At 55.4% G+C, this 21,437-nt stretch overlaps 1 protein-coding gene across 1 annotated transcript in view; it reads left to right on the forward strand.

Annotated features, from left to right (window-relative positions):
* Nucleotides 1-14,361, forward strand: part of LOC128834044 (cullin-9-like) — a 63,105-nt gene extending 48,744 nt beyond the window's left edge. The window contains exons 33-41 of the mRNA XM_054022474.1: nt 1,477-1,641; nt 1,736-1,899; nt 6,603-6,696; nt 6,888-6,962; nt 7,749-7,859; nt 10,722-10,839; nt 11,449-11,582; nt 11,737-11,828; nt 13,076-14,361. Coding sequence (XP_053878449.1) covers nt 1,477-1,641; nt 1,736-1,899; nt 6,603-6,696; nt 6,888-6,962; nt 7,749-7,859; nt 10,722-10,839; nt 11,449-11,582; nt 11,737-11,828; nt 13,076-13,286 — 1,164 coding nt within the window. The 3' untranslated portion in view covers nt 13,287-14,361. The remainder of the gene's footprint in view (nt 1-1,476; nt 1,642-1,735; nt 1,900-6,602; nt 6,697-6,887; nt 6,963-7,748; nt 7,860-10,721; nt 10,840-11,448; nt 11,583-11,736; nt 11,829-13,075) is intronic.
* The last annotated feature ends 7,076 nt before the right edge of the window (nt 14,362-21,437 follow it).

Below are 21,437 nucleotides of genomic sequence, written 5' to 3' on the forward strand. Positions count from 1 at the left end.
AGCCACTGTTCCTGTAAGGGAAATAACATTCCTGCAGGAACTTGGTTCGCTCTAGGCGTGTCAAACAGAAGCCATTCAGCCCTGACGCACAAGGGGGGGTCTCTCCTTGTTTGCAGAAGTAGAACAGTATCCAGCAATAAGTGCCACTTGCTTTTCTGCCTTTGTATCCAGATTCCTGTCTGCCTCCCTCTGCCTGGGCACTGAGCCAACCACCCCAGTCAGATGGGTCTGTCCCGTCCGTAGCCTATGGCACTGATGGGTACAGAGTGGCTGCTGCTGAATGTTTCTTTCATCTGTCCTGTTTCTTGGTGCTTTGGGTTGGGTTCTCTCTGCATCCCTGGAACTGTCCTCTCGGTGCTGGATCGTGTTCTGCCTCCTGGGCAAAGCCAGAAGCTCACTAAGCCCCTCAGCCAATGCCGTTTTTTCTTTCCCTGAGAGAATTTGACAGGACCATCCCTGTTCTCAAGACAGAGGGCTTCTCTCCAGGATGGCATCGTTACAAACTCCGGCGTGTTTGGTGCTGGCTTGAAAGCTCTAGGGAATCAAGTCTTCTGGTCTCGGAAGCTGTCCAGCGTGGCCGGTGACATGGCAGATTTTCCGCACACTCTGCTCTTCACCAGTGTGCCTCTTCCTAGCCGTGAGAGTGGCTCATTCAACCCCGGCTCCTCTGCTCAGATGGCCAGGCTGCATCAGCTGGGCGATGGTTTTGGTGACGTGTCGCATAGGGCACTAACCGATGGCCATAGCCTGTTCCTTCTGTGCAGGGCTGCCCTAGAGGGGAAACCCATGGCCCTTTCCCCTGAGCCAGCCAGCTCTTTGGGGATCTTCTGCTGGTTTGACCTCCCTGTTGAATTACACCAAAGCCTTTGTTACGCTCCATCCTCCAGTCGGCCTCGGTGCCCTTTCCTCTCAGGCAGTGTCTCTACAGCTGCTTAATCCTCCTCCTGTATCTGCAGTAAGTGTATGCATGTTGCAAGATCCCTCGGGGCTATATCGTTTCCCACCCTTGTGAACCTAGTCCGCACCCTGGTGAGTATTCTGCATGGCCCTTACTCCAGAGAAACCTATCCAGCGAGGCAGATTGAGAGCAGAACTGCCGTGTGCTCCATGGCTGTCCCGACAGCAGTCCTAGGGCCTTTGCCAGGGAGCGTGTTGGTTTCTATTTGTAGGACGGTAGTGTCAGCCAAAATCGGGGCCCTTTGTGCTGGGCCTAGTGCGAGGCAGGGATGTCCCGGCGAGCTTACGACAATCTAAACCAACACGACAGATGCAGGGTGGGAGAAAGGAAGCATCATTGTCCCTATTTTATGGCTGGGGGCTGAGCCACAGAGGAGGGAAGTGATGTGCCCGTGGTCATGCAGTGAGTTGGTGGCAGGGTGGGAATTGAACCCACAGCTCGTGAGTCCCAGTCTGGTGCCTTAGCCACATGATCATTTTCCTCCTCATGCACCTCTGCCCTCGTTTCTCTCTCTGCAGTACGAGAAAGCTCTCCTGCGAGGCTACGTGGAGTGCTGCTCCAACCTGACCTGGTGCACCAACCCCCAGGGCTGTGATCAGGTCCTTTGTAAGGAGGGACTCGGCTCCGGAGAGGCCTGCTCCAAGTGCTGCTGGATATCCTGCTTCAACTGCAATTTCCCAGAGGTACGGCTGAGGTTTGCTCGGCCGCGGGCCTGTCGTCATGCCGGCTCGCTACTGCCTTCCTGCTCCCCCGTGACTTATGCTCTGTCCCTTGCAGGCTCATTACCCGGCCAGCTGCAGCCACATGTCCCAGTGGATGGATGACGGTGGGTACTATGAAGGGATGACGGTGGAAGCCCAGAGCAAACACCTGGCCAAACTCATCTCTAAGCGCTGCCCCAGCTGCCAGGCTCAGATAGAGAAAAACGAGGGCTGTCTACAGTGAGTATCTTTCCTCATTTGGGGGCTGGGCCAGGAGGAGATGGGAGGGATCCAGGCAGGTTTCTGGGGCACTTCAGAACATAAGAGTGGCCAGACTGGGTCAGACCAAAGGCCCATTTAGCCCAGTATCCTGTCTACTGACAGTGACCCATGCCAGGTGCCCCAGAGGGGATGAACAGACCAGGGAATCCTCAAGCAATCAGTCCCCTGTCGCCCATTCCCAGCTTCCAGCAAACAGCAGCTAGGGACACCATCCCTGCCCATCCTGGCTGATCGCCATTGATGGACCTATCCTCCATGAATTTCTTGAGTTTCTGTTTTTGCTGGTCCTGGCTTGGCTTCAAGGAGATGAGCGTCTGTGCTGTTGTCCTGTTACCCCATTGGACTGCTGAGCTGCTCTGGTTCATGGGATCTGCAGAGCCCTTTGCTGATCCCAGGTCCTCGATGGCCAGAATGAAATCCCCCGATGGCTCTACAGTGCTGTACGTGATATAAGTGGGTGGGGCTTGGTCTGGTTTTCAGTGGACAGTTGCCCACCTCACCACTACAACTGGGACATGGCTTGGTCTGCATGCTGGAGCACAGGAGATGCTCAGCTCTGCCACTGTTCTGTTCGGGTGACTTGCGCCAGATCACCCACATTCTGTGCTTGCTTGTCCTGAACGATCAGGAGAGCAGTGTTCTGGCACTAGGTGCAAGTGGCTGATACAATAGGGGTCATTGATGTCTGAGCAGAGAGGATGAAACTTCCCGTGGGAAGAGCGCAAGGTGCCATGCAGTAATGGCACCCGTGAAGGATGTTGAGGGGTTAAGCGCCCTGTCTGACAGCTGAAGTGCTGAGGATCACCTGTCCCGGCCATGCAATCTTGAGCGAGCGGCCTTGGGAGAGGGGTTTGCAAAGCAGAGTGCTGAGGGAGGACGAGGAGACAGAGAAGCAGTGAGACTCGTGAGCGACCCAGGCCCCAGAGAGCTGCCTCTGTGGATAGGGCAGTGCTTTGAGGTTCTGCAGGATAGAGTTGCTCATGCCATTTTTTACCACCCTGTCCAAAGCTCTGTGTTCATCACAAATTACACGAAGAAAACGTCCGACTTCACCTCACCGATTTCTGCTCCAAATGAGAAACCGACCCGCAGAGCACGGACATTGTCAGCGCTGCTAGGCACAGGGGCGACAGGTGTTCTCCTTCCAGTACTATCAGTGCAGATCCCTGCTCTGTGCGCTGCCCAAAGCATGGAGCCCTCTGACCTTTGGGGCCATGTGGCCTTTGCCTGGAGCTGTGGCGCGCTCCATGGTAAGCTATGTTCCTGCCTCCCTTGGTTCCTTCCCACACCAGACCAGCAAGTTGAAACTTCCTCTGGTTTCTCAACTTCCTACTCGTTGGACACTTCTTATGTTTGCGCCTTAATTAGGAGCTAGCTTCAGTGTAAACTGTTAGCACAGCAATAGAACTAGTGTGTGGCGTGGGTATGTTTTTATGAGTTTCTTAATTCTGACTCACCCTCCCTCTCTAGCCTCTTTGAGGTAGTTTTGGTGTTTTTGCTGTAGGGACAAATAAGGAAAACTCTGGGTTTCAGGATTGATTGTCAAGAAGTCCATAATAGACCCCCAACTGCTTAATTCAGGGCCCTACGTCTAGGAACAAAGAATGTAGATCCCCATATAGCACTGGGGGACTGTCTTCTGGAAAGCAGCAAGTCTGGGAAGGACTTGAGGGTCATGGAGAAGATGAACCGTACACCTGCCCCTAGCGTGATGTTGTGGCAAAAAGTCTGTGGGTCCTTGCGTGTATAAATGGGAACACGGAGGAGGAGTAGGGAGGTGGCATCACATGTGACTAGGGTGCTTCTGAGACCATTCCTGGAAGCTGTCTGTTCATTTCTGGTGTCCACACTTTAAAAGGAGGTTGACCGAAGAGATGCCAGAGCTATTGGAGGCCTGGAAAACTCGTCTCCCAGTGAGAGACGAAAGCAGCTTAGTCTGTGTGTCGGGGTTTAGTGGACGAGAGAGAGAGACTACGTACCTGCCTGCAGAGGTGATTTCTGATGCTAGAGGGCTCTTGAATTCAGCAGAAGGCAGCACAAGATCCGGTGGCTGGACGTTGAAGCTCAAAGCAAAACATTCAAATGGGAGATAAAGCATTCTTTTTTGCGGGTAGTTAACCCTTGGGACTAAGGGCTGGATTCTCCATCACTGGGCATCGTGCCATCAAGATTGGGTGTCTTCTAGAAGTCATGCTCTAGCTCCCCCACAGGTCAGGGGGCAAAGCTATTCTTTGAGAGGCTGTGTGTTCCCACTTTCAGGAATGGTGCCCTGGTCCCTTGAGTCTACAGTGTCCATTGGGCTGCACACTCTTTAGTGGCATTGAACGTTCAACACCCAACACTACTTGGCATGCAGCCCTCAGCTGCCTCGGTTCCTTCGCAGCCACTGCAGAGAGCGCAGAAAACCCGTCCCGGATAAATAAACCTGCCAGTCCCCTGACCTGAGGGTAGCTTTTAGTGGCTTTGCCGTGGTTCCACACTGAGGGCCGGAACTGAGCCCCATGAGGGGTTCAGAGGACATGCTACTTGTCCAGCCCTTGAAGCCTGATTCATGTGTCGGGAGCCTGGTCTGTCTGAGGGAAGTGCACTCCCTGGCATATGCCGAGCGTTTGCTTCTGGAGCGCCGTGAGAGAGTCTCTGGGGCTTCAGCCTTATTGTACCAACAGGGAGCTGAAAGGTCTGGACTCCGAACAATACCCAGAACAACCCTCATCAACTCCTAGTCCCACTATGACTAAGTGGGCAAAGCTGTTGCCTCCACATTCAGATATTGTCTCCCAAGGCCCATTCCTTCCTCTGGCTTCAGCCTGGGTTCAGCTGACATCTCGGTTATTGAAAAGAAAGCCTTAACAATGCTCCATCAATCTGCCAGAGTCATCCAGATTCTGCTAGCACCCAAGAGAGCCTCATACTCCTCCATCTGGTCCAGGTTCAGTGGCTGGTGCCAAGAGCATGGGGTGGACCCCAAGAAACGGGAGATTTCAGCCATTTTGGACATTCTCCAGGAAGGCCTAGACAAGGGCCTTCAATCCAGCACCACAGCTCACCAAGTTTCTGCTTTCAGGAGCATCTTTTTTTATGGGGTCTGCGGGATCCTTGGCAGAGAACCCCCAGACCTCCAGGTTCCTCAGAGCGGTCAGGCCAGTCTTCCCAAAATGGGATCTGTCGCAGGTTTTGAAGGCTCGAACAGATCATCCCTTCAAGCCCCTGACTTCAGTGTCCATAAAAATCTGTTTTCTTGTCGCTATCACATCTGCTAGATGGGTATCAGAGCTGGCGTTATTGTCTGTGCAGGAAACGGTGGTGCTGAGAACTAGAGTCCTTTCTTCATGAAGTAAATTCTCCCTTACGGCGTTCCCAAGAAGCCGTCCATCCTTCGTTCTGTCTGAAGCTGCAAGATCTGGTAAAGGAATGGCACATCCCAGAGCTCAGGAAAGTGGTGGAAATCTACATCAAGCGCATAGAATCCACGAGGTCAGGTGCCCTGTTTGTGTCCTTCCAGCCTAAATGTCAAGTTTCCAAGTCGTCCATGGCTAGGTGGCTTCGGCTCTGTATCGTTGAGGCCTACAAGGCATCAGAAACCCGGCTCTGGAGGGTGTCCGTGCATTCCATGAGAGCTCTAGCTGCCTCGTGGATGGAACGAACGAGATATTCCACATTGAACATCTGCAGAGCAGCCACCTGATTGCCAGCCAGCACCTTCATCAGTCACAAGAAGGTGGACTTTCTGTCCTCAGCAGAGGCTTCCTTCGGCAGGCAGGAGCTGCAGGCGGTGGCCCAAAAATGATGTTGACCTTTGAGCAATTCTTACAAAAAAGGGTTGTCCCCGTTTTTTTCCCCTCTTCTGTCTCATTGCTGGATTTCTTACCTTCCCCTCCCAACCTCCGTTTACTGCTTGCCACTTCCCTGACGTCTCAGAATTGTGGGAGACGCTGGGCTGCAGAATGGAAGATTATTATTATTTTTTTTTAACAGATAACATCCTTTCTGCTGGCAGCATCTCTCACAGTTCTACCCACCCTGCAGGACGTTATGCCAAAGGGTCTGGTATTTTCTTTGTGCTGGATTGTTACGATGCGGGCCGTATGCCGGTTCTCTAGAGCTGCTGGGCTCCCATGGAAGTTGTAGATCTCTTTCTACAAGTTCTGTACAGCTTTGGAATGACTCATCTGGCAGCAAGCAAGAGCAGGGGGGTGGCCAGTGCTTGTGATGCTGCAACTTTGGACAGCCTCTGTGAACAACAGTGCAGAGAGGAGCAGCTGAAGTGTCGTGGAGTTGTGAGAGACACTGGTAGCAGAAAGGAGATTATCATTAAGAAATCTTCCAATTCCTTGTCCTCCTTCCCCTCCACTGCTCGTACTTATTCGTTACACTCTTTCGCTTCAGTCTAAACTGTAAACTCTTTGGGACAGGGTCTGTCTCTCTTTTTCTACAGCACCCTGGGTCCTCTGAGCAACTGTGATAGAATAAAAATAGTGGTTTGTGTGTGAGGGAAGCGTGCAGAGCTGAACACGTGAGACTCAGCCGCCCCCATACGCCAGCACTGCAGCCACATTCCAATGCCCAGGGACCGGGCGGGTGTCTGCAGGGATTGGGACTGTTTGCTACTGCACCTTGCATCAGGCCAACTCCAGCTCCCCTTCTCTCTTCTTCCTGTGCAGTATGACCTGTGCCAAATGCAACCATGGATTTTGCTGGCGTTGTCTCAAGCCCTGGAAGCCAACGCACAAGGATTATTACAATTGTTCTGCCATGGTGAGTGTTTGCTGCGTGCAAGCGGTTTGAATACTCCTTGGGGTGAGGACAGACTTCGGGACTCTCGGGATCTCCTCTCGTGCTAAGCCTGTGGCATTTGGTGGTTGTGGGCCATGCATGTTGTGGCCCTCTTGTGTTGACCCCCCATGGAGAGATCTGCCACTCCGGGTAACTGCTGCCTTTCCCTGCAGGTGAGCAAAGCAGCTCGGCAGGAGAAGCGTTTCCAGGACTACAATGAGAGGTGCACTTTCCATCATCAAGCGAGGGTAAGGGCTCCTCCTCCCACACTCCGGGCACAGGCCCTGCCTCCTAACCCCAGGTGCCCACGGCAGGTGATTCAGAATCCAGTGTGGCTGGAGTTGAGGACTGGGAGCGTGTCCCCCTCCCCCGTGGCATGTGATTAAAATTCTCTCGCAGTATGTTCCTCTCTGCCGACTCTGATTGGGAACGTGGGGATGAGGCTGATGGGGTGGCAGAGAACAAGTCAGGTCCAGTACGGACTTATAGACTTCTGTGGAGGCCACTGGTAGGGGACAGAAGCTGCTGAAACTTTGCTGCCACTGCTCCTCGAAGACCTTGCCAAGAAAAAGGACAGGATTGGCCTGGTAGCTGCCTGCCACGGAGCACTGTGTAAGCTCATGGGGCATTAGCTCTTCGTTAGACTTCACCAGCTATGAGGGGTGGGATCAGTTTTCACAGGTGGTCAGCCAGGCATTCCCCAGCAATTCTAGGTGCAGATTCCATCGTGGTAGGCGAGATGGAGACGGGTGGTGTCGCTGGAGGCACCTCGGTCTCAGCAAGGCACAATCGGTCACAAGCTCTTTGCATTGAGCAGACTCTGCATCACTCAGCCCAGCTCACCGAACAGAATAGCTGGGCTGGCGGTGTGATCGTAAGAGGGACGAGGCAGAAACCTCCCTGAACCCGGGAGCTCAGTCCTTCGTAAAGAAGAGGTGGGGAGGAGGGGCGACTGATCCCTTCTGGCTGGGGGAGTGATCTGGAAGCCGGTGGAGGGTGAAGCTGGGAGATGACTTTGCTCTTGGTGGTTGTAGGAATTCGCTATGAACCTAAGAAACCGAGTTTCTGCCATCAGCGAGGTGCCGCAGATTCGAACCTTGACCTTTGTTGTGGATGCCTGCAAAGTCCTGGAACAGGCCCGGAAGGTAAATGCGTGATGAGCAGGAGACTGATCGACTTTATTTTGAGGTATCGCAGCAGTGCTCAGGGAGCCCGTGGTGCTGGGCACTGTACAAGCGGGCACTAAGAGAGGGTCCATGCCCCAAAGAGCTTGCAGGCCAAATAGCTAAGATGGACACAGGCTTGGAGGGGGAGTGGAGGCACAGAAAGGGGAGTCATTGGTCCAGGGTCATGCAGCAGGGCTGGGACTAGAACTCAGGTCTCCCGAGTCCTGGTCGGTGTCTTAACTGCTAGACCAGGCTGACCTGCCATAGACACTGGAGAGGGGAAAATCCTATTAAATTACCTCGTCCATGCCCAGTGTCAGTGCAGGGGTGTACCTAATGGCTTCACCAGGGCTTTGCCCTATCCACATTGAAATTTCACAAATGATGGAACTTCCCTGGGTATGAACTTGGAGGGTTGTTGGGTATGGGTGGGAAAAGTATGGAACAAGTTTTTTTGGAGGGCGAGGAGGAATTGTTCGGGAGCTTCCCCCACGCAGACCCTGGCTGAACCCTAGCCTTTCCTGTTCAGTCAGGCACATCTGTTCCTGTCCCCATGTGTTCCTGCACCCCCATGTCTCCCTCCACCCCCACTCAGACACCCACTCCCCCCTCCTCATGTGGCCATGCACCCCCTCCCCCGTCCCCGTGTGTCTCTGTGCCACCATCCCACTCCCCATGTGTCTCTGTGCTCCCACCCAGCCACCCCTGGCTCTATGTAGCTCTGCACCCTGTCCCCATGTGTCTGTGCCCCCACCCAGCCACCCCCATCCCTATGTAGCTCTGCACCCCTCCCCCATCACCATGTGGCCCTGCACCTCCACTCCCATTCAGTCCCTGCCCCAGTCTGTCCTCCCCCACTAGCCCTTATGAGCCCCTGTCTGACCCCCCCCCCCCCCCCAATACCCCACATTGTCTCCCCATGGCCCGTCTCCTAACCTGGCCCACTGCGAAGAAGGCGGGCTCTTTCTCTTCCCTTGCTGGCGGGGAGCTGCTGCTTTGTTCAATTGCCACAGCACCCTCTGGTGGGCAAAAGGCAGTACTGCGGCAACATTTTGGCAGATGCTTTTTTCTGTGCAAAAATTTTAAAATATGCAGGGCTTATTAATTATGCACACGCACAGTAGCGCAGCATTCCCCCGGAAGTAAAGAACACCTTTGTGCATCTCCGCTCTGAGCTCTCAGGAAAGGTAACGGGCCCTGTGGCAGCTCTTCTGTTTACTTCCGATCCTGCTCTGAAAGTCGGTACCTCCTTTGTTTTCTGCACTCGCCTGACGCCACGCACGTTCTGCATGGTTTTTCAGAAATATTTCAATGGTTGGTTAGCTGCGTTAGCTATTTCCCGCAGGTCTAAGCTGGCTAACGTGTCTGTGTTCGTGCTTTCCTGATAGCGAAGGCCGTTTACCCGGGGGTTTTGCTTGGCACCTGAGCCCTTGGGTAGCATCACATTGTCCAAACTTGTTTTGTTTTGTCTGTCATGTGTAAATGACAGCTGACTGTATCTGCCATTAATGGCCCTGTTCTTCCTCTCCCTGCTACTGTGCCTGTCTTCAGTTCTTCTCTCAGGACCTTAACAGCACCCTTGAGTATAATGAACCCTGCTTCACGCTGTCATTTGTTATCTATGCATAACAATCCAAGGGTGGTTCCTTCTGGCCCCGTCTCCTGGCCAGTGGTTGAACAGCAGCCTCCTTTGATAGTCATTTAATTGGTCGGTGAACCACGGGGAAAGGAATGTACCCCTGAGACTGGCTGAACAGAGTCAGCATCTGGGCAGTGCTCCCTGGGCCTAGGAAATGCCCAGAACTTTCAAAACTAAAAGTCATAAAGGGCAGTGTAATGCTGGAGAGAGGGGATTGGAAACCTGGCTGCCTGACATGGACACTTTCCATCACTCCTAGTAAACCATAAACGCCCTGGAAGAGCCAGGGCTTTGATCCAGCATCCTCTGTGGGTGGAGGAGCTCTACAGAGCTCCTGCTCTTCTTAGCTAGATAGGTCCAGAGCTTTCAGGCTCTGCAGCTTGCTGTCTCGATGGCTCCTGCAGCCACCTCCTGTCAGAGAGGAGAGCATGGCCGCCGCTAGGGAACTGGCTTTGGATGATGTGAGCTGTGTGTGAATACGAGGGCTCATGCTGCCGTTGCTCTCCATCTGGCTTGGCTACCAGTGGGTCTGAGGCTTCAGGTGCCGTTCAAGCCCTTCTATCAGTCTGTTTTATTCCCAGTTCCCGTCCCTCTGACATCGCTGTAGCGTGTGCAGCCACCATAGAAACCAACTTCTGCATGTCACACGTGTAGCTCTCCTGGCCTCGGGGCTTAAGGAGGACCACTGATGGGGTTCTCCTGGGGACGTCTGTGGAACCGTCAAGAGGCGTTTGCGATGGGGAATGCCTGTGGGAACGTGTTTGTGCTGAGATGCTGTGTAACCTTATGAGCCCCCTTGCCCTCGCCTGTCTGCTGCTAGGCTGTTTTCTTACACTCTCACCTTGGCTAGTTCCTGCCTTGATTTAACTCGGCGTGTCCATGAATCTCATGACCGTGCTCATGTCTAGTTTGGGCTTCTCTGCAAGCCTGTACACGTGCCTTGCTCGGCGTCGTTTGTGCCATCCCTGACCGCTGTTTGTTCACTCTGTGGTGCCAGTTCACGTGCTGCCCACACTTTGCCCTTGGATGGCTACCCCCGGGTCAGAGCGGGGACCGCCAAAGCCCACCCAGCGTGCTGCAGCGGTTGATAGGGTCAGGGTGCTCCCATTAGTGCCAGGTGAAGTCAGAAATGAACTTCCAGCTTAAAGCCCCTGGCTGTTCCGTCCGTGCTGGCGCTGACAGCCGGCTCTGTGCTGTTCCAGGTGCTGGCTTACTCCGCTGTCTACAGCTACTACAACCAGGACACCGAGAAGATGGATGTCATGGAGCAACAGACGGAGAACCTGGAGCTACACACCAATGCTCTGCAGATCCTTCTGGGTGAGGGGATGGTGCTGCGGCCTGGGGGCGGACGAGCGGCTGCGCAGTGAGGGAGGCGTGCTCACTGACTCCTTAGCTCTGTCCTGGTATTGGGTTGGAGGTGTCCCATCCAAGAGCTGCTCTGGCCTGGTTCTGCTTAGCTTATCCGCCTGGATCCAGTCCAAAGGAATCAGATACAGATTTTTAACCACTGGGACAATTTACCGAGGGTTGTCCTGGAGTCTCCATCAGTGTTCACCTTTAACCCGTGGTTGGCTGGGTTTCTAAGGGATCTGCTCTATCTCAAACAGGAGTTCGTGCAGTGAAGTTCTGTGCCCTGTGCTATACAGGAGGTCAGACTCCATCACAGTGGTTCCTTCTGGCCTTGGAACTTGGGAATCTGATCTGGCTGCTGGCGAGCAAGAGGGAGTCTCCATCACTCCCTCCGCCCCAGCCCTGCCAGAAGGAAGGCGGCTGCCAGCAGGCCACCTAGCGAGTGTGCTATGACGGCGTGTGTGTGTGTGGGGTGGGGGGGGGGGGGGCGGCGTTCACTTGGGGCATCCGCTCTCGCTTCTGGTGCCAGGTCCCTGAGCAGGGATGCTGTGTAACGCTGCCTCTCTTGTGTTCCAGAGGAGACTCTGCTGCAGTGTCAAGACCTGGCCTCCTCCATTCGGCTGTTCAAAGCTGAGCATTTTAACACTGGCCTGGAGCTGGTGCGCAGGATCCAGGAGCGGCTCCTCGCCATCCTGCAGCACTCCACTCAGGTACCAGCTGCAGGAGCCTCGCCATTTCAGCGGGGGGATGCGGCGGGTGGGGTGGGAGGGAAGGGCAGGCTTTGTCCCCTAAGCTGTGCCCTGGAGTATGAATGGGGGCGTGCAGGGGGTGAAGTCTCTTGTTCTGACTGTTCCATCCTGGTAGGATTTCCGCGTCGGCTTCCAGGCCCGGCCAGGCTCCGACCAGAGGGAGATGAAGTTGTCAAATGTGCCTAATGCCGCCCCACCTTACAAAGAGTGAGTTTCCTTCTCGGGGGACACTGGGGCGGGGAGGGAGGGGAGGAGCAGGATGCCGCCGTTTCCGACTGGATGCCGAAGTGTTTGTGACACCAGCTCAGGGCTCCCACACCTTCCTGGGTGTCCACTGTCGCCGTGGGAGAGGGACCAGGCAGCCAGTGTGCAGCTGTGAGCAAAGCAACCCCTAAAGAATGGGAAGGCGAATAACAATAGATGGCAATGCCACTAGAGAAATCCCTGGGGTGGCCTCCCCTGGAGACTGCGCGCAGTGCTGGTCACCCCATCTCACCCAGGATAGTGCCGAGCTAGATGGGGGCAGAGAAGGGCGACGCGGACGGCCAGGGGCCTGCAAAGCTCTCCTGTGAAGACAGACCGAAAAGATCGGGACTGTTTACTTTAGAGATGAGACCGAAGGGGAGATGGTAAAAGTCTGTGACGTGAAGACTGGGGCAGGGAAAGCAGATGAGGCGCTTCGGTTCTCCCTGTCTCCTAGCGGGAGAGCAAGGGAAATTCAAATCCTTCACAGCGGGTGAAAGGAAAGCCTCTGTCAGCGGTGATCGCACTGCAGACTTACTGCCGTCGGCTGGCTGAGGCCAGAAACGTAGCAGGGGAATGGCCACTTTCTGTGGCTAACAAGAGGAGAGCGATCGTAGCTGATGGAGGGGATGGGAAACCTCCTGCTCAGGGCTGGAGAGTCTCTAGCTAGTAGGGATCAGGAGATCACCAGAGGCAGGGGGCCAGTTTTCACCCCTGCCTACTGCCGGCCCTGATGTCAGAGCCCAGAAACTGGCAGCCAGGTCTGCTCCAGTCTGCTCATTGCTGTGGGCCTAGGGAGCCACGCTGGTGGATCCGTGGGCTAAGGGAAAGGCAACCAGAGTGGATCTCCCCGCTTTCTGGGGGCGGGGTTTTGAATTCTTTCCAGAGGCCTGGGCTCTAGTCATTGGCAGAGCCGGTGTGTCAGACTTTGTGATTGGTGGCTCCATCAGACCTGGCAGGAGACAGGCTGTCCCAATGCAGAGGGCCCCGATCACCCGACTCCTAGGGGACACTGCAGCCTCTGACTGTAGCGCTTCTCAGGCTGGGGAGCCAGACAATGCCCCGATGGCCCATGAGTGTGGGTGGAGGGGAAGGACGCCAGGCCCGTCTCTGAGCTCAGGTCTGCATCCCGGACCTGCCCGCCTGCCTGAGGCTTGGCTCGGGCAGGAAACGCTTGGCGTGCGCCCACTCTCTTCATTGCTTCTGCGCAGGCTGAAGTTCGATGGGGCGTCCGACTCCCCTGACACAGACGAGGGGGCCAAAGAGGAGGAGGAGGAGGAAGATGAGGAGTACGTCCCGGAGTGGCAGGAGGAGTATGATGATGAAGACCTTGATGATGACAACTTTTCCTATGACGATGAATCGGAGAATCTAGAGCGTGATTCCTTCTTCTTTGACGACGAGGATGAAGCTTATGACTAGAGGGGGATCAGCAGCACGGGGGCCCATCTTAGAGCCTAACGTGACGCTACCTCTCCTCTGCCAGCCAGCTCTGCACACACCACCACTCCCTGCTCTGCCCCAGCCATGCTCGGGGGCCCCCAAACACCAGCAGGGGCTGTTCGCTAGTTTCCAATAAAGGGAAGTTTCCTTTTAGGGCTGGTTGCTCCGTGACTCTGTTGAACTTGCTTGGCCACTGTCCCTGGACCCAGGTCCCAATGCCCTTACCAGCCCTGGCAAGAGGGGACTACCTGTTACCTCTGCTCCTTTTCCAGCACGTACCCTCCAGCATACGGCTGGCCCCAGTGGATCTCAGCAGAGCAGCAGCTGGCAGCCTGCAATGGGGGCAGCTGTTTCCTTGAAGGCCTGGCCCCTGGGGAGGGTGGACAGGCCCAGTTGGGGGTGTGAAGGGATGTGCTGTGTGCAGTGCCCCATCCCTTCCCCAGTAATAGCGTTCCCACCTGCCTGGCTCCTGCCGTCTCAGCCCGGCACGCCAGGAAATAGCATCTCCCAGCCCGGGGGCGGATCCCACACGCGGACTCCTGGTGCCAGCAGTGCCTCTGGAAGTAACGTGCTGCCTCTGGCCCTGGGTGAACTCGCCGGTCACGCTCGGTGAGTGAGAATTTCACAGTGCGGGGCCGCTCCCATCCGCTGCACTGCATCTTCCAGAATGGGGGCAGGCCCGGCAGGGCAGTGCACACGGCAGCAGGGGGAGATGGGGATGGTTCTCAAACTGAGTGTCCAAACTGGAGCCAAAGTGCCCCCCGGAGCTGCCTGGGGGTTGGGCGCGGCCACCCCGGCCCGGCCCCGCTGTGTGTGTTTTGGGCCTGGAGGGGCGCGTTGTCTGTAACTGCATTTTTGCTCATTTACCATTGGAGCTGTGGCCTTCTCTGGTGTGAAGGGGGGTCGTGCGGGAAGGCTGTATAGATAGTATAAATATATATATATATATATGTGCAGAAGCTGTCATTGTTCACAGATTATGCTTTATCTTTCTGGAAAAGAAAAACCCTACAGATACAACTTCCGTTTATGAAATAAACGGCTTTTCTTCTAGCACCGGCCTCCGTGTCCTCCTGTGGGGCTGGGGGGGTCCCCCCAGAAGAGCCCAGCCCGTCCATCAGAGCAACCGGGCGTGGCCCTGTTGCTCCACGAAGGTGCTTCGTTTTACGGAGAGGCAGTGGCTTGGCCACGGTCCTCCAGGGGGTTAGTGGTGGAATGAGGAGAAAACCCGTCTCCAGGCCCTGGACCATGCTGCGGGCTCTGAGCCATAGGCCGAGCTGGCCTCTGTCCAGTCGGACAGTAGCTGGGAACTTGTCAGGCTACGGCAAAGAATCCCCACCCCGCCCCTGGCTCGTGTGGGAAAGAAACGACTTCTCAGCAGGAATCTGCCCCTTGGCCTATGTCATGCACCCGCTCACTCTAGATCAGGGGTAAGCAACCAAAGGCGGCATGCGAGCTGATTTTCAGTGGCACTCACACTGCCCGGGTCTTGGCCACCGGTCTGGGGCTTCTGCATTTTAATTTAATTTTAAATGAAGTTTCTTAAACATTTTAAAAACCTTATTTACTTTACATACAACAATAGTTTAGTTCTATATTATAGAGTTATAGAAAGAGACCTTCTAAAAACATTAAAATGTATGACTGGCACGCGAAACCTTAAATCAGAGTGAATAAATGAAGACTCGGCACACCACTTCTGAAAGGTGCCAACCCCTGCTCTAGATGTTCCTGTCCCTCTGGCTTGTGCTCCAGCGATCCCGCTGCCCTCCTCTGTCTCCCTGGGCCACTGATTTGGGGCCACCTCTTCCCCGTAGGGACAGGGGCCTGTGCTGGTTAGAGCTGGCAGTGCTAGGGGGTGGTGGGCCCACCCTCTGCTCTGCATTCATGGTCATTCTGGGAACAGAGACCCCAGGGGGACCCTGGAGCCCTGCAGCCTCATTCTCCCCTCCCTCCGTGTGCATCTCAAGCATTGAGCTGTGACCACTGGCTCCGACTATCCTGTCTCGGGCGGTGTTTCTGTCTGAGCTCCAGGTAGAGTGTGTGCGATCCTGCTGCCCCTTCACACTCCCGCATTGGGCAGCTTTGCTAATGCGGGCTTGGCTGGGCCGCCAGGGGGCCCGGGCATCCCGCTGCGGAGGGGCAGAGCTAGGGAGCGTGGATTGTGCAGAGACCCTGGAGGGAGGGCCAGTGCTCCCTGCCGGAAGTGTACTCCCAGAGCCGGACGGCTCTTGCTGCTCCAGCTGGGGCGATGTGGCTGCTGGCGCGTACCTGAGCCAGGTGGCTGCCTGGGAACAAGGCTAGTGTGGATACAGCCTTGTATCCCAGCAATGCACGTGCCTGCGTGATTCTGACAATGGCCAGGCCCACACCTTTCGCGCTAAGATCCTGGGCCCACCACAGCTACGTCGACACCGCAGACAACGTTAAGAGTGATACCAAAGGTAGGGGGTGGAGGAGGGTTTTCTGCAGAGCCTCCGGCTTACTTGGTTTCTTGGCAAACACCCAAAAACATTCGTTCTAAAGGGCCCTGGGATGGGTTGAGAGGGAAGGCCCGGCCACGCAGTCTGATGGGGAGCAGGCTGGGCCCCCTGGAAAAGCTAGGCGGCGGTGTAGCCACGTTGGGAGAGGGACTGGGGGCCTCCAGCCTGGTGCTGGCATAGAGCTCACACTGCAGGCACATGGGGCCGTTCTCTCCAGGGAGCCTGGCCCTGCACCCCTGGGCGAGTGGGAGTCACTCACCTGGGCTGCTCCCCTTCCCAGGGATGGGGGTGCTGGACCTCCACTAGGAAACAGAAGCTGTGTTGGCTTTGGGAACGATTAGCCACCGTGCAGCGCAGGCTCATCCCCAAACCCAACAGCCCCATTAGCTCTGAATGGGGGAGAGACCCCAGGCCTCCTGCAGATGGAGGGCTGGACACCTCTGCGTCACTGAGGGCTCCTGCACCCAGCCTGCCTGTGTGTTCCCCACTGCCAGGGGCTTGCATGCATTCCCTGTTCTGCGGGGGCTCGGCTCTCCCAGGCCTGTCTCGCTGGCACGGCTCTACCCCGTCAAGCCTCGCATGCGTGGCGGCTGCCCTCTGCCCCTTGTGCCAGGCGGGCTGAGGGCGGGGACACGGCCGGGGAGGGTTTAGTTTGGCTGATGTGGGGAAAGGCGAGGGTGGAAGTATCCGGCCAGTGGCCTTGCTGCCCCGCTCAGGTGCCATTTTCCCTGCTCATTCCCCACCTCTCTTCCACGATACTTCTGGCCCGAACCCACCCCTGCACTCACCGCATGGCCCTCGTCTCACCAGGTGGGGCCCTGTGCTCCCTTTCTGTCCCAGCCCTCCCCCCCCACATGCCATCCCAGGCATGGGGAAAGTCGCACCAGCCACCACTGCCCATCGGAAGCTTGGTGAGTGGCTGGAGACCCAACGTGCGGTGTGTCCTGGCAACGCAACCCCCCCGGCAACCCAGGGACCACGCTCAGCGCCCCGCCCCGTGCAGCTTGTACCCCCCCCCAGCCCACCACCACGCAGCATGACACCAGCTGGGAGGCAAGCAGCCGGGACACGTCTCTAAAGGGCGTTTCCGGCACCTTCCAGGGCATTGACACAGTATTAGCCAATTTCTTGGTCAGCCACTAGTTCGGCCTCCCATGCGGCTGGCTCGAATTCCAGTCAAACCCGTGCTTGGGGTGGGGGCCCGTGCAGTCGGCCCCGCCTGTCCCCAATCTCCCAGGGCCCTGGGGCCAGCTCCCCTCTGTACCCTGCCTGTCCCCAATCCCCCAGGGCCCCGGGGCTGGCTCCCCTCTGTGCCCTGCCTGCCCCCCAATCGACCAGCCCTGGCTGGGATGATTTAGTTGGGGATTGGTCCTGCTTTGAGCAGGGGATTGGACTAGATGACCTCCTGAGGTCTCTTCCCACCCTAATCGTCTATGATTGCCAGCTGCTTTTCAACTGAAATGTGTGTGTATGTGGGGGGTGGGGGGGTACGAGAGTGTGTAACAGGGAATGTGTGTGGTGGGGGAGACACAGAAACAGGGTGTGTGTCGGAGGGGTGTCAGTGTGCTGTCTCTTTACGTTCACACAGAGCCACCCCGCTCTGCCTGTCTGCCGGGAGAGCAGGATTCCAAATGAATGGTTCTGATTCCCTCCGAGTTCTCCCACAGCCGCCCTGTGAGCTCTCCACGCTGAGGACTGTCAACGCTTCCAGGAGCTTTGAAAGGGGCGGGGCGAGCCGGGTTCAAAACGGTGAGCGGAGCGGTCACATGGGCATTGTGGGATACTGGGGGAGGCCAGTTACGTGGACATAACAAACAGCAGCGGCTACACTGGCGCTTTGTCACTGTAACATAGCTGCAATAAGCGCTCTCGTTGAGGGGGTTTTATTTTGTCGGCAAAACAGCAGAGTTTTGCCCCCAAAAGTCGCTTTGTAGTGCATGCACCTCCCTGTCTTGTCGGCAAAAGGCAGCTTTTGCCAGCAAAACTGCGTAGTGTAGACAAGGCCCAAATGTCTGCCAATAATAGTTTGAATGTTGGAAGTCAAAGGAGGGTAGGCAGTCGATAAACATCGAGTCGAGTTTCCCAGCCAGCCATCTGTCTGCGGCCTGCACGTGTCTCTTCCAAATTGCTATTTTGTCCTTGTAATTAACGAGCTGCGTCTGCACAGTTACTACTTGTGTATTTCAGAAATCTACCTCCCTGCATGCCGGGATTTGTCTGCACAATTGTTCTACTCACAAATCTGCCTCACTGGGTATTGTCTGTTCGCCTCCTGCTTTATCTGGTTTTTGTCACTGCTAAGCTCTCGGTAGTTCTCTCGCCATTAAAACACCCAGTTATCTTACATTCTGTAGAACAACTTCAGTATTTCTCAGCGTCAGTAGTCCAACCCCAGGAACTCCCAAGTCACAGGAAGAGGGAGGAGTAATGGGGGGGATCTATGGCCGAGAGGGACGACAGAAGTCAGGCTGTACCTGAAGGCAGATGGAAACGCAACGGAAAATGCTGCCCATGCCAAGTGAAAGCACCAGTAAACAAGGTAGACGGGTATCGCTTGACTGTGCCTGTTGGGGATATAAGGAGTCAGGACTGCACTCCTGGGGTACCACGGAAGTGGGGAGCTACTCCAAGCAGCCCTGAGTCTGAGCTCAATTCGACCCGAGGCTAGAATACCCCCCAGCCAGCTGCAGACCTGGTTGTGGGGTGGGGCGCGGCGCAGCGGCAGGCTATACAGTTGGCCTACAGACCCCTTTTTCCCTCTGCCCCTACATTGGCAGTGCTGCACCCAGCACACTGGGGGAGCTGGCCCATCAACTGCCAGCCGGACCCACGTTCCTGTCATCACGCCCACAGGCAGCGCCCGTTCCTGATGAGTAGGGCACGATGCACACGCTGCAGCCGGCAGGATCACACCGGGCTGTCCTGTCTCCCTGGATGAGCGTCTTTTGGTTCAAGAGGAGCTAGGTCCCGATGAGGGGACGCCAACAGGGAGTAGAAAGCTCTGCCAGGGCCACCACAGATAACACAGAGCTTCCTGGAGCCTTTGCGACGCTCACAGGGCCCCGCTGAGGGGCAGCAGCACATCTCTGGGAGAACCCCTCCAGCTGCCCTCTAGGCCCAGCTCCTTGTTCCCCTCCGCAGCCTCCAGTCATAGAATCATAGAATATCCGGGTTGGAAGGGACCTCAGGGTGGGGGATAGCTCAGTGGTTTGAGCATTGGCCTGCTAAACCCAGGGTTGTGAGTTCAATCCTCGAGGGGGCCATTTAGGGATCTGGGGCAAAAATCTGTCTGGGGATTGGTCCTGCTTTGAGCAGGGGGTTGGAATAGATGACCTCTTGAGGTCCCTTCCAACCCTGATAATCTATGAAAAATCATCTAGTCCAATCCCCTGATCAAAGCAGGACCAATTCCCAACTAAATCATCCCAGCCAGGGCTTTGTCAAGCCGGGCCTTAAAAACCTCTAAAGATGGAGAGTCCACCACCTCCCCAGGTAACGCATTCCAGTGCTTCACCCCCTCCCAGTGAAATAGTGTTTCCTAATATCCAGCCTAGACCTCCCACACTGCAACTTGAGACCATTGCTGCTTCTTCTGTCATCTGCCACCACTGAGAACAGCCGAGCTCCATCCTTTTTGGAACCCCCCTTCAGGTAGTTGAAAGCAGCTATCAAATCCCCCCTCATTCTTCTCGTCTGCAGACTAAATAAGCTCAGTTCCCTCAGCCTCTCCTCATAAGTCATGTGCTCCAGCCCCCTGATCATTTTCATTGCCCTCCACTGGACTCTCTCCAATTTATCCACATCTTTTCTATAGTGGGGGCCCAAAATTGGACACAATACTCCAGATGTGGCCTCACCAGTGCCGAATAGAGGGGAATAATCACTTCCCTCGATTTGCTGGCAATGCTCCTACTAATGCAGCCCAATATGCCATTAGCCTTCTTGGTAACAAGGGCACACTGTTGACTCCTATCCAGCTTCTCATCCACTGTAACCCCAGGTCCTTTTCTGCAGAACTGCCACTTAGCCAGTCGGTCCCCAGCCTGTAGCAGTGCATGGGATTCTTCCGTCCTAAGTGCAGGACTCTGCACTTGTCCTTGTTGAACCTCATCAGATTTCTTTTGGCCCAATTCTTCAATTTGTCTAGGTCACTCTGGACCCTATCCCTACCCTCCAGTGTATCTACCTCTCCCCCCGAGCTTAGTGTCATCTGCGAACTTGCTGAGGGTGCAATCCATCCCATCATCCAGATCATTAATGAAGATGTTGAACAAAACTGGCCCCAGGACCGACCCCTGGGGCACTCTGCTTGATACCGACTGCCAACTAGACATGGAGCCGTTGGTCACTACCCACTGAGACTGATGATCTAGCCAGCTTTCTATCCACCTTATAGTCCATTAATCCGATCCATACTTTTTTAACTTGCTGGCAAGTACACTGTGGGAGACCGTATCAAAAACTTTGCTAAAGTCAAGATATATCACATCCACTGCTTTCCCCATATCCACAGAGCCAGTTATCTCATCATAGAAGGCAATCAGGTTGGTCAGGGATGACTTGCCCTTGCTGAATCCATGTTGACTGTTCCTGATCACCTTCTTCTCCTCCAAGTTCTTCAAAATGGATTCCTTGAGGACCTGCTCCATGATTTTTCCAGGGACTGAGGTGAGGCTGACTGGTCTGTAGTTCCCCAAATTCTCCTCCTTCCCTTTTTTAAATATGGGCACTACATATGCCCTTTTACAATCGTCTGGGACCTCCCTCGATCGCCACGAATTTTCAAAGATAACGGCCACTGGCTCTGCAATCACATCAGCTAACTCCCTCAGCGCTCTCGGATGCAGCGCATCCGGCCCCATGGACTTGTGCATGTCCAGTTTTTCTAACTAGTCCTTAACCTGTTCTTTCACCAAAGAGGGCTGCTCACCTCCTCCCCGTACTGTGCTGCCCAATGCAGCAGTCTGGGAGCTGCCCTTGTCTGTGAAGACCAAGGCAAGAAAAGCATTGAGTACTTCAGCTTTTTCCACATCCTCTGTCACTAGGTTGCCTTCCCCCATTCAGTAAGGGGCCCACACTTTCCCTGACCACCTTCTTGTTGCTAACGTACCTGTAGAAACCCTTCTTGTTACCCTTCACATCCCTTGCTAGCTGCAACTCCAATTGTGCTTTTGGGCCCAGACAAGCCCTCGATCATTACAATGGGCATCAAGGAGGGCAGGAGGCATCACCCCCCCAGCCCAATGCACTGAGCCCCCAGCACGGAGGAACACTCACTACCCCAATGATGAGTCCAAACAGCCCCCTCCCCCCCCCAAGAAGATGATGCCTGCCCTGCTACTTGGAGGGGGCACAGGCTGGGCTGCGGCAGCTGGCATCCGTCTCTAGGGTCCCCGAGTGGGCCATTCCACCACCTCCCTAGGTAACCCATTCCAGTGCTTCACCACCCTCCTAGTGAAATAGTGTTTCCTAATATCCAACCTAAACCTCCCCCGCAGGGTCACCCTCCTCACACAGGCAGCCTGGGTTTCAGCGCTGCAGGGACTGCTGCTGCTTGACTCTCCAACTGTCTGACCCCCGACTCCGTTCCTCTCAGGGACCCCCATCTAGAGCCATGGTTCAATGCAGAACCTTTGGATAGTTTCAG

This window comes from Malaclemys terrapin, chromosome 3 (genome assembly GCF_027887155.1).
Source record: "Malaclemys terrapin pileata isolate rMalTer1 chromosome 3, rMalTer1.hap1, whole genome shotgun sequence".
Lineage (NCBI taxonomy): Eukaryota > Metazoa > Chordata > Testudines > Emydidae > Malaclemys > Malaclemys terrapin.